Genomic DNA, 12,708 nt, shown 5'->3' on the forward strand with positions numbered 1-12,708 from the left:
GCATATGATGGGATTTAGTGAAATTATGTTACTGGAGGTGTGTACCCTTCAGCTGGCTGGTATCAACAACAGTTCTCTGTTGGTTAACTCTTCAGAGCAGATCAGCAGCTATAATTCTCAGGATCAAAATGCTTTTGAATGAGTGTCCAATTTGTCACAGTGGCTTTTCTCAGTCAAGACGGGGCTCTACGGTGATGGAAATCTGATACCGAAGTCATTTTGCTCGTTAATAGTGCTGGGGCAAAGCATTTGATAATTACTTGTTAATGGTGTGTTCCACTCAAAGTGCAAAGTGGAGACATGTGAGTTCAAAGCGAACGAGATGCACCTTGTGATAAGTTTGTGGATATATTTGGAGGTTGTGTAAACAGCAGCTGTAACCTACAATGAGGATTAATTAATTCTATGGCTATTTTAGCCTCTGAATATCTTGTTGAGTCACATAAACAAGGTTCATGTCCCAAAACTGCATTACCCAGTTTGAACAGAAGGGGGCAGTGTGCACATCCCTCTAACAGAGAGGAGCTGAACAGGCTACTGCGTATTCACATGCACAAAGTCACAGATTGGCCCTACTCCAGCTCACTATCCGGGTTAATCTATTCACACACACCTTTCATACCATGTGATTGACGCTGTGATGCTATCAATAAACCTGTTGACACGATTTTTCTGTCCACATAGGTGTCGGCCATCAAAACAAAACAGTTATGGTAACAGTTCAAGCAGAGGACTTGTTTGCTGAGCAACATGAAACTAGGAAAAAGTTAATTCAAGCATTTTAACCTAGTTTCTGTAATTGGAATATAAGATTACAGAGTAACCAGGTTAAGGAGACAATTACATTAACTATAGGCTAGATGAAAATGTGGGTACTCGCAAAATATCATGTTAGAGCAGCATCTTTTTCGGCATCTGTGTGGGTGTAAAATGAGTTGTGTTTGTGTGTGCATAGTGTCTTGTACTTGAGCATTTGCAGGAACGCATCACAGAATGTCCATGTGTGTCTATGCGTGTCTCTGTGTGAGTCGTCCATGGGAATAATTACTAGCAAGGCCCCCTGGCTTAAGTAACAGCAGGGTTAGTTTGTTGTCCCAGCAAATGGATTTCCATGGGAAAACAGACCCAAGACGCTGTCTCCCATCACGCAGACATGCTGAAATTATTCAGGCGGGGGGTCCTCAGCAGCACAGCCGATTTGGGAGCCATAGCCTCCATGATTCAGTCACAGGCAGCACTTATTTGGACAGGGAGGTTTGCTCTGACACAACAGATTGGCAGCAGAGAGCTGTGGACGGACAGATTCTGAGAGAACTGTGGAGACAAGTGAGGGAGAGAAGAAAGAGAGAGCAGACTAACTCCACAGACTGTAAGCGGAGCAAGGTTGGCTGCTGTCTGTTTCTTTCTCTTAATCCTTAAATCTTCTATAATCAGGATGAGAGGGAGAGAGCATGTTGCCTGACTTAGGACAGCAGAGTCTATGTTGGGACCAGGACGGATTGCCAGCTGATGAAGCAACCTAACTGGCTGGTAGGAGAGATGGAGGGAGGGGGAAGGCATTCAGCTAGTGTCAGTTTGGGAAACTTTAACTTAACCAGTTTCTACCAAGAGCCAACAGGAATACGGGAGGTCCAAGATATGAGGATGGTTTAACTACTGAGAACAAGTAAAAAAAGAAGAGGACTAACCCATGGCTGGATTGTTTTAGGGTGAGACTTTACCATTACCATTTCTCCTAAGATTTATTTTTCACTTTGCTTTGACACAAATTGTTGCATATTCTTTACACTTTAACTCCACAGCTCATATTTAGGATTTCGAGGAAGAAGCTTGATCAGATTGCAAGGTGCTGGTCAGCAGGAAGTGCAGGCCACAATGGCAGAGTTAAAATAGGAGCTTTCTATGTTTGTGCAGACGGAGGAAGAGAGAGAGGGAAAAGTTTGTGTGATAGTAATCTTCATTCTTCTACATGACACAATGCTGAAATAGGAACATATGTTTGTGGGATTAAAGGGGTTGAGCAGTCCTATCTGGCATTTAACGAGCGCTTATCCAAAAGATGCCATTACTCTAATAAATTGTCAGCAGGTGCAAAGCTGCTTCTGAGCAATCTGTGCGAATGTGTGCCTAGTGTGGATGTGGTGTAGGGAGCTACGCAGGGCCAAGGCAGCTTGATGACTGAAACCCTCAATCCCTCACTGGCAGAGCAATCAAGCTCTGTCTCACACTCATCTGCAGCTCCTTCAAAACATTACGAATGACTAAGTCTATCCCATTCTAAGCCTGAGCCGAGAGAAACAGTGTCATCATTGGTTTTAAAATACTTCATACAAATTTGTATTTGCATGGTTTAATGATTTATGCCAGAAACCAACTGGATACCTGTGAGTGCACTTGTATTGCAGAGCAGTGTGACACAGTTAAGACACCATTACAGATGCTGTTACTAGCCTAGCCTCCAATTGCTTGCAGCACCATGAGGCCTTTCTCAACCCAGTACACTCCTCCTACTATGCCATCATTCACAGGACTTTCACAGACTGAGCATCTGACGATTTTCAGTGTTTCTTGACCATTTACTGCACCTGTAATCTGTAAATATACACCCATCTTACATTCATACCTACTCCCTCTCTTCTTCTGTTCTATAACGGGCTGAGCTAGTTAACAAACGTCAGCAAAAAGCATGTTGTACAGTCAGCTTACCCATCTTGTAAATCAGACTTGCGGATCAGTCACTCTAACAAGAGGGCGGAGGTGAGCTGAAAGCTTGTCATCCTCTTTAGGCATCGTGCCTTTTACACAAGGCCCGTACAGGTCATCAGATCTATTTAACACGCTAACTTCAAAGGCTGCCAGTCTTTTGTTGTTAGTTTCACAGTCATAGTTGAACTAGTGTAAGAGGCTGATTTTGAGGAGAAGAAATCATACACCATCCTACCCTGCATGGCACTGAGCAAAATGCAGGTGCACACCAATATTTTCCCAATCACTGACACCTTTCACATCAGGATAAGCGTAGTGTTTTTTGACAGAAGCTGCTTTGGATCATGAGATATGTCAGGTCAGATTCTCACTGTTGAATTTTAAATGCTCAAATCAACAGCCTGTGGCCATTAGTGATATTTTTCCATCACTGTAGCACCCAAACAAGCCATTGCTCACTAAAAATAAGCTGTTTGATGGGCATACAAGTTTGATGGAGTTAGGTAATGCCCTTCACTACACCTCCTTTTAGAAACTCAGCCTGATACCAGAGGAAGTGCATGGCTGTCTCATGGATGGAGGAAAACAAATCAAGACACTGTGTTCATTTTGTATCCACAATAACATTAATGTTTCTTATTCAAGATGTGTGTGATGCGCAGAAGACCTGACACCCAGGTGTGAACCCAGGCAGAAGGGGGTCCAATGGCCACTGCAAATTATGACCCCGACTTGGGCGAAGGCCCGTCCGAGGACTTGGATAGCCTCCTGGATGATTCTGAGTCAGGGAGTTTGCTTTCTGAAGACTCAGTGCTTCCTGACTATGACAGGGATGAAGAGTGTAAAGACCCAGCTAAAACACTGTATGAGGCCTGTAGTAGGAATGACCCCAACTCCATGCGCAGGATCCTGGAGCGAGGAGTCACTAAGGACGAGGCTATGGAGCTGGACATCAACGGCCGGGTGAGATTTATCACACATGGAAAGAGTTTGACACAAAGTGAGAAATCTAAATTTCTACAATGAACACTTTCATGAAGGTCAATTTATCTCTGCCTTCCTCCCCCTCAGAATGGACTAATGCTGGCTGTGGTCAAGGGATACGTAGATATTGTCACCATGCTGCACACATGTCCACTTATAGACATCAATCACCAAGACAATGATGGCAACACTGCCCTCATGATTGCTGCTCAGGCAGGTATGTCTGTTGACCTGTACAGCACATAAACATAACATCTAGTCTCAAGTCAAGTCATGTTAACGTTTTTTTTTCCCAATCCAGGTTTCATCACCATTCTGAACTTTATTCTAAACTATTACTCTGGTGTGGACACCGAGGTCAGGGATCCCCGTGGCTTCACAGCCCTCATTAAGGCAGGTCTGCAGGGCCGAGCAGAGTGTGTGTCCGCCCTGCTAATGCATGGTAAGTTTACAGTACATAAGACCTACTATAAACTTTGCAGTATTTTTTAATTCAGATGGGAGGAACATCTGGTGTGTGTGTGTGTGTGTGTGCATACATGGACAATAGATTTATCCAGAGGCAGTCAGCCCAGAATCTTGAGACAAAACAACCCTGTCTCCTAGAAATTACAACTATATACAAATAATTTGAAACAGCAACTCTGTGTTTTTCAGCGGATGCCCAGCAAATTATGTTTTTTTTAGATAACACTGCATTATGTAACTCTGGAGAAAGATAGTGGATTGTTGAGTCTAATTCCCAGGTTATCAAATATGACACTTTGAGTTGGTGGTTCAGTCTGACAACCGGGAATGAGACTCAACTTTCTTTCTCCAGAGTTACATAATGAAACACTATCAAAAAACATTAACTGCTCGGCAGTCCCCCAAAGCACTTGAGGAAATGTGGGAACTTAAAAATCTGTATCAGTCGGTATCATATCAGTCCCATATGGTCTAGCGGTTAGGATTCCTGGTTTTCACCCAGACGGCCCGGGTTCAACTCCCGGTATGGGAATCTCTCTTTGGTCCAAGTCCCTATAGACTGAGTCACTGTCCCCATCGATTCAAGTCCCCACCTAGACCAGATATACAGTGTGGACTGGTAGTTGTAGAGATGCCAGGTTGACTCCTGAGCAGTTGAGGGTTTGGTGCCTTGATGAAGACATTAAACCCCCAACTGCCCAGGGTGCCTGTCCATAGGCAGCTACCCCAACATCTACCCAAATGCATGTTAAGGCCTGTTTGTACATGTGTGTATTTTGGGCCTGTGTGCATATGACAACAGAGTGAGAAAAATTTAAGGATTAATAAAAGTATATCTAAAAAAAATCCATCAGCAAAATGTTTACTGACAACGTATTTCATCTGTTGCCACCAAAACAGGCAACTTGCAAATCACCATCCACTCGTAGTGACTACAGCATAAGGTTTTTATTATACCCTTTTTATAAACATTTAACCAAAATCACGATCTTCCCCTAACCTTTACCAAAGCACTCTTGCTGCCTAAACCTAACCATAGACAGAAGTCTGGATATGAGCCCAGGATGCTGGTGTCACAATCCTGCACCACAACATAATTACGAATGCAGTTTAGTAATATACAAATGTCATTTTTAGAAAAGTTGGATATACAAGTCTGGACGTCTGACCTGTGAACTAATCTGGTCTTTCTCTGGGCTGCGGGGATTAGTCCTGTATAAACAGTACAGGGACATATTTAGGATAGCACGAAAAACAAATTCCAACAACGTTCTATTCAAAGTCAAGTCAGAGACAAATGACTTGGCAGGCAAACTTGAGCCAAGTGTGGAATAAAAATATATGTCTGGTGTTCTTGGATTTGTTATAAAGCCCTGATTATTCATTAAGTGGATTGCCATAGTCTTTGAAATAGACTCTATACTCTATGAATTGTGCTCCTAAAGCGACCACATGGTGGGGTGATTTTACTGATGAAGCAGCTGATTTCCCCACATCCCTCAGCATCCAATCTTTATGAACTTGTATCCTTATTTTCACCTCATTCTGATGTGTCCTCCCCTTTTTGTGTACAGGTGCAGATATGAATGCAATGGACTTGGTCCAAGGGAGAGGGCTAAAGGATTGGGTCCTCAGGACAGGAGGGTTTGAGACTCTTAACAGAATACGCCGCCTGCAGGCTCATTGTGTCGCTGAGCAGTTCTGTGAAAGCTACATTCCTGAGTGGCCTGATCTGAAGCAACTGGTAGCAAAGGCCACTGCCGCCAAAACAGCCAGCCAGAAGCTAAGGCAGCGCTTAAAAGACAGCATTACTTTCAGTTTCCCTCAAGACCCTCAAGACAATGGGGTCATGGACCATATGGTGCGGATGACCACAAGCATCCACAGCCCCCTGATAGTCACTGGTTGCCATCCACTCTGTCCCACCAGCCCCCCAGAAATTGGCAAGCGACGATGGGCTGTCTCTGAACTGCTTGAAAAGCATGGCAGCAAAGAGTTGGAGGAGAGCACAGTGTCCCACAGCAAAGGCCCAATCATCACCTCAGCTTCTCCCACTGCTGTGTCAGCCGCCTCTGTGTCTCTGACCTCCTGCTGCCAGGACTCAGAGCGCAGGGACAGCATGCCATCAGGTGGCATGAAAAGCTTCATTCCCCGCAGCATAGCACACAGGAACAGCATCTTCCCCTCAGGCTGTATTCCTAAGATTGAAGTGACAAAATCTGGGGAGCCCACTCCAAAGAAGGAGAAAAAGAAGAAAAGGCAGAAGGGCTACCTGGAGCCTCCTGTCTGGAAGTACAAGGAGGCCAAGGAGGAGAGAAAGAAAGAGAAGAAGAATCAAGAAAAGGAAAAAGAGCAAGAGAAAAAAAACAAGGGGTCTAAACGAAGCCACAAATGAGGAAGTCTTCTCTTTTTCTCAGAGAATTTCACTGTGATAAAGTCAGGCAGGAGGGATCAGCATGCCATTACAGTGAGGACAGTTTTACTAAGGAATTGCAAAACCAGTTTGGAAGTGCGCAGCTGGTAATTAAACACTGATGGACTGGAACTTTGGCTTGGGATGAACATGAGAAAACTGGAGTGACTTGAATTTGCTGGATACAAAGTATTTATGTAAACCAAATGTTATTTGGTTTTGGAGATATATGCTGACATGTCTTAGCATGGCTGTTTCTCATTTCAGCGTCTACCTGGTGGTAGATTAAGTCTCACAGAGATGCAAAATTACACTGATTGCAGACATCTGTCGATGACATAATTTTGTTTTGAAAACTTTATTTTACCAATCTGTGTATTGTGAATAACGTCCAAGTAGCGTGCCATCATGGTATCCAACTGCAAAGTAACTAAAGCAATAGCAAATACTATACATACAGTACATAAGAGCAATGGCCTTCAGCAAATAAATGTATGTTATAGTTAATGAAAAAGACTGTGATGTTGAATGGAGGAAAAAGATAACACATCATCAGACTATGTGCTTTGCTCCTCTACAACACAGGCTCAAAGAGACAGTGGTTACTTTTCGTAGGACCAAGCAATGGGGGGAATGTGTCGGCACCCGACTATTTTGAGATTCATAAACTCTTGTTCCTTTTTCCACTCTGCAATAGGAGTAATGCTGTTGGCAAAAATTCAGAAACAGGAAGTAAATTGTAGTTATGTAATATCTTAATTTTGATTGAGATCACCATTATTTTCAAAGGTTATCCAATCCTCTCTGTATGCAACATGTAGCATATACTGGATGCCTTTATGTTTTTTGACAGAATTTTAAAACTCCAAACTGTTTGGCTGTGGCATGTGAATGATGTTAGATCCAGGAAAAAAAGAACTTTTTCATTTAGTCTGATGATGGGGAAAAACTGCTCACTGTTACCTCTGCACAGCAAAGAAACTATTTGTGCATAATGTTGCTCAGGAAGTTTTTTGTTATATGTTGGGCATTATACTTTTAAGGGAAAGTCTGGATCTTTTGAAGTGGGGTTGTATGAAGTACTTATCCGTAGTCAGTGTGTTACATATCAGAATCAGAATCAGAAATACTTTATTGATCCCCGAGGGGAAATTATTTATGTTACATATAGTAGATGTCTGTTGGCACACCACCAGTTTGAGGAAGCAGGCAGGAGTACTGTACTGTGGAGGGGTCAAAAAATCCATATGAGTTTGTACGCTTGTGTACACTGTATTTAGAATATTACTATACTTTACAGACAGTGATTTCCATTTATATCGCTCTCTGTAAAGCCAGACTCCATTGAGAAAAACAGTAATTTTACCATGCAATACAGGAGCTAATGGGCTAACGCTGCCTCAATCAGCTAATTGTGTGACTTCACTGAATTCAAACTAACAATTTTAAATGCCAAACCCACACAATACCTGTAACTAACTAGCTGATTGAGGCAGCAGTAGCCCAGCAGCTCCCTTCTTAAGCGAGCTAAAATTAATGTTTTTGCCAATGGAGTTTGGTGGCTTTGACAAGAGCATGGAAAGGGAACTGAGGCCGTTATTGGCTTTCTGCGGCAAGGTAAAGTGGTGAAAATATTCTAAATATAGAATACACTTAAAGTGTTCCGGATTATTTTAGGTGGCTTAAATACGTTTTGCTGCCAACCCCGTCCACAGCAGTACATTGCTTAGCCTCTTTAGCGGTACTCTTGCCTGCTTCTCCAAACTGAGGTGTGTGCCAGCTGACATCTACTGTATGTAACACACTGACTACCTCATGCAATCCCACTTCAAAAGATCTGAACTATCCCTTTCACCACCTGTCAAGGCAAGAAATGTATTTTGGGGTCCAGCTTGCATTGGGGCGTTCTGTACATAGATCAACTTGGTACTTGATAAAATCATAAGAAATAACTCAGAAAGCTATCACTGCAATATCTATTCTAATTACAGCAAAATATATTTAAATGCGTTATCTAAAAAATAATCTATTTTAGATACCTGTTCTTACAAAATGCTAGAGCATCGTTCTGGGGTTATTTATTTTGAAGTGGAAGCAAGAGACACAGGAAGCTCAGGTCTTCTACATCTTGATAAAGTGTGAGACGGATGAAAATGTGTGTTTGTATGCAAGCTTGGAATAAAGTTACTGACCTTTTCAAGTCGGTTTGTTTTTCTTCACCGCGCTTCGCCTCTGATTTGTTGATCTGAAAGAACCACAACACTGTGTGTTAGTATGGTTAAAAGTGCAACACTCTAGATCAGACTCTCCCAACTGGTGGGTCGCGGTCCAAAAGTGACTTGCAAACATATCAACTTTGTAAAAAACACACCTTATTTTTAAGTACAATGAATTTCCAGCACAGAGATCTTATTTTGAAGTGCCGTTTTCTGCTGTAGAGTGAGTGAATAACAGACAGCTGCTTAACAGAGACAGCAAACTAGCTTGAGACAAACACAAGTATGACACAGAATATATTAAACTGTATAGACATTGAACTAATGACTAAGGAGAAATCTGGACCCCATTGCTGGACCAATTGGGCACCACTGCTCTAGATGACTGTTACACGGGGAGTGGGCACAAGAGGCTTGAATGTCAAAATTGTTCTTTATTAAAACCATGCTTGGTTCATAGATAAAGAACTTCTGCAGTTCAAACAGCTGAGGAGGGAAAAAGGAGTTTAAGTCAGTACTGAGCAATGTTAAAACGACAGTCCCCAATCTGACAGAGTGATCTGAAAGAACCACAACACCACCTGATAGAGTTTTCGGTTTGGTTACAGTCCCCAATAAACATTTCGTAATGTACAGAAATACACTCTTACACAACTCCCTGTATTTACACGATAGAAATGTAACACTCCTGAAACGGACATGCATGTGATGGATGAGCCTCTTGCCTGGCACCGTGGCAACTCTCTCACAATAAAGTTACTTTGAGCTTCTTAAGGAAGCCTATAATGCGCTCACTGGAGTGGCATGGGGTGACTCTTGAACCCTGGTCTGTAATCTTTTAATCCAATGTGCACTATCATTATATAACAATTAGCTTTTATTGGTGCTAACATGAAATCAAAATGGCCACTTTGATGTGTTACATATTTCATTGAAATTATTACAGGTCAATTTCATGTTTCATATGTCGTTAAAAAGCGAGAACAGATCTGCAAACATCGTCACATTGTATTTTCAGTATTGGGCTCACTTCCTCTTCACAGGGGGGAACTTGGTGTGTGGAGGTCAGCTTGTAAATAAATATCTCTCTAGACTTCAATGAAGCAAGACGTTAGACCAACCATGTGTAGGAGAGACAGTAAACACATATCCTATACAGTCTTAACATATAGACTGGACCAGAATGTAAATTTTAACCTCTGTAAGGCTTGAACATAAGCCAACATTATATTTTGATTTTATGTGTCATGTTTTCCACAGCAACATATTCACAAGTACTTAAGTGGGGGCAAAATGAGTCGTCCCTTTATCAAGAATAAGCTTTAAAAAACTCAGTATGAAAACATGTCTGTTCAAGCAATATCACATTTCCTCTACTCTCGTAGATAACACAACAAATAGAGGCTTTTTAGAACAACCTTAAGGGAATAAGACCATGTGGCTTTTTGAATCACAGAGATTAGCAGAAAAGAAAAATAAGTGCTGATTAAAAAGAGGGAAACAATTTGCTCTTTTTCCTACATGACAGCTGATGTGAAGGCTTCCAGCTGGTTCTTCAGCCATAAGCCAAAAACGGAGAGATTACTGAGCCTGAGAACAAGGAGGGGAATTTATATTACAGACATGAGGCCATCTCTCAGGCTCTGCTGAATGAAGTGTTTTCACACGGCCAAGTCTGTCTGGCATCCAAGAGACAAATGTATTTGCCATTAAGAGACACTTTGAGTGCCACAACTGCAGTATCAGAAAGGCACTCGAGAACCACTGTGTTATCCTCAATTTGAGGAGAGATGAAAGCTTTATAACACTCATCAAATGCATTAAACACACAAATTGGAAGAATAATATAGTTTCAAAGAAAAATGTATCTTAAGGTCCCACTCCACTCAAATATATGTTTTGCTTATTTCTATTTTGCATGGATGTTTTACCTTCACTGTGCAGAATGATTTACGTGCAGCGTTTGACACTAAAAGGCTGGTTTGAAATTCATCTTCATTCATCTTTAATGACATCACAATTAATTTGGAAGTAAATTCAATATGCAACCAACACAAATGTGAAGTTGAACCTTAAAACCTCTGATTCACTTATGAAGTAGGGGACAGCTTGTGCAGGTAAAGCAGCTATAAATGATATTTTTATAATAACAACATATCAAGTGACAACCTGAATACACTGTTAATTGCTTGTAATAATGAATCTGCAGAAAATGACCATCTGGATCTGCAGCTCCAGTCGTTCCAGGCCATGAGCCTGAAAGACAGCTCAGGCCTTTTGCCTTATTCTATCCATAAACCATCAATTAAAGGAGGCGATTGTGAGGAGCTCCCCTCAGGTTTACAAAGATTTATAGCGAGTTTCAGCTCACTCTCAGGTTGTCTGGCTCACTTCACCGCTCTCATAGCATTGTTTTTGGCCAGAGCAGGCAGCTGCTTTCAGTAAAATAGCTCCAAAAACCCACTGCACACTACCTGTTCAGCTGACAGACAGATAGCAACTAGCTGGTGAACACTGTGGAGCATTTAGCAGCTAACGAGCCAGATATTTCCATTAGGAGCTGGTAGTGACCAAAAACTCATCTATCAGCTTAAAAGACTTTAGAATATGTAGGAGAATATACCCACTTCTTCCTCAGTAGCCTACCAATCTACCTAGTAGTAGGCTACACCCACCTCATCAACTACCACTACACTACTGCTGATAATGCTGCTTAATGACTGTTGGATCTGTTTGCCAACATGTTCAACATATCAGCCTATATTGGCATGGTCTCACATAAGGGAATGCAGGCACGTGACCCTCACCTGCCGAGGTAATATTCGTGCTAAATGTGGGCAGTGATGGATGTGCCGCACACAGAAAGCTAGCTTACGATTATACCGCAAAATATGATGTTATTTGTAGGCTACATTTCCAAATTCTTACATTCCATGCATCTCTCCCAGCCAGGCACCATCTCTCATGTGGGGCAGTTTGTATTTTTCTTGGTCAATATCGTACAATACAGGTACAATCAACACAGCAACAATCACTGTCTATGTCTCCATGCATACTTCTTAGCTATTTGTTGAGGCAGAGACTCTGCAGGTCAAAGTTCACCAAGGTGGAGCTCCATGCAATGCAAAGATGCGAATTTGCTTTGCCAGCCCTTCGCTCACACTGAATGGAAGTGAACAGGAAGCAAACATGGATGTATTAAGAGACAAGGCCCCCAGGAAGCAGCTGGGCTTTGAAGCCAAATTTTGTAGTGGCCAAACAGTGGAATCACAACTCCCAGGTCCGTCACGTGATGCCATTGGGCCCAAAAAAGTCTTTTTTCCCACAGACGTACCTTGGGAAGGAGACATCTGTAAATTAGTGGATATATATATATATTTTTTTTTTTTTTTTTTTTTTTTTTTTTGACATCATAACCCCCACGAAATTACTTGTTTCACTATCAGGATTTAATCCATTCAGTCTGATAACATTTGGAAAGTCTAGAAGAGCCGTAAGATTAAATCATTTTATCCCTATTCAAATTGATGGAGTGTACACCAGAAGTAGATGGATCAGCCAGCCAAAGTCTCTAATGTGCTGGCTCCATTGGCCCAATGATGCAGAAGCAGCGCTGATCATACAGGTAATTTTCAGGCTCCCTGAAATGCAGCTCAGCCTTGCAGCCAGTGGCAACTCACAGTATTGCAACAAAAAAAATCCCCTGCAGCCCAAAAAGCATCTTCCCCACAGGCTACTAAGATATCCGTAAACCTGATGACAGGACACCTCAAACTGCAAACAAGGTCAGATATGACTCTTTCTATTATGTTTTTTTAACCATGGAGGTTTTATATTTGTAAAAAGTTCCTGGTGCCAAGAAAAGTGATTTAAAAATCTGTGACATAATGACAGACATATCACAACATATCATTAATGACA

General features: G+C 41.9%; 1 protein-coding gene and 1 non-coding gene across 2 annotated transcripts; both read left to right on the forward strand.

The window, feature by feature from the left end:
- Nucleotides 1-1,471: 1,471 nt before the first annotated feature.
- ankrd33aa (ankyrin repeat domain 33Aa) lies at nt 1,472-8,733 on the forward strand. The gene is made up of 5 exons (XM_050065171.1): nt 1,472-1,709; nt 3,352-3,669; nt 3,778-3,907; nt 3,992-4,132; nt 5,733-8,733. Exons 2-5 carry the CDS (start codon nt 3,412-3,414, stop codon nt 6,551-6,553), a joined length of 1,350 nt encoding a protein of 449 aa, XP_049921128.1. The 5' UTR covers nt 1,472-1,709; nt 3,352-3,411; the 3' UTR covers nt 6,554-8,733.
- On the forward strand, nt 4,619-4,690 carry trnae-uuc (transfer RNA glutamic acid (anticodon UUC)). Its single transcript has one exon. It is a non-coding gene; the product is annotated as a tRNA-Glu (tRNA).
- Nucleotides 8,734-12,708: the final 3,975 nt, after the last annotated feature.

Source organism: Epinephelus moara, chromosome 16, assembly GCF_006386435.1.
Source record: "Epinephelus moara isolate mb chromosome 16, YSFRI_EMoa_1.0, whole genome shotgun sequence".
Lineage (NCBI taxonomy): Eukaryota > Metazoa > Chordata > Actinopteri > Perciformes > Serranidae > Epinephelus > Epinephelus moara.

Coding starts and splice junctions, on each gene's coding strand:
- ankrd33aa (XM_050065171.1), top strand. CDS start 3,412: ATGGCCACTGCAAATTATGACCCCGACTTGGGCGAAGGCCCGTCCGAG. Junction 3,670..3,777: donor AGCTGGACATCAACGGCCGG/GTGAGATTTATC, acceptor CCTCCCCCTCAG/AATGGACTAATGCTGGCTGT. Junction 4,133..5,732: donor GTCCGCCCTGCTAATGCATG/GTAAGTTTACAG, acceptor TTTTGTGTACAG/GTGCAGATATGAATGCAATG.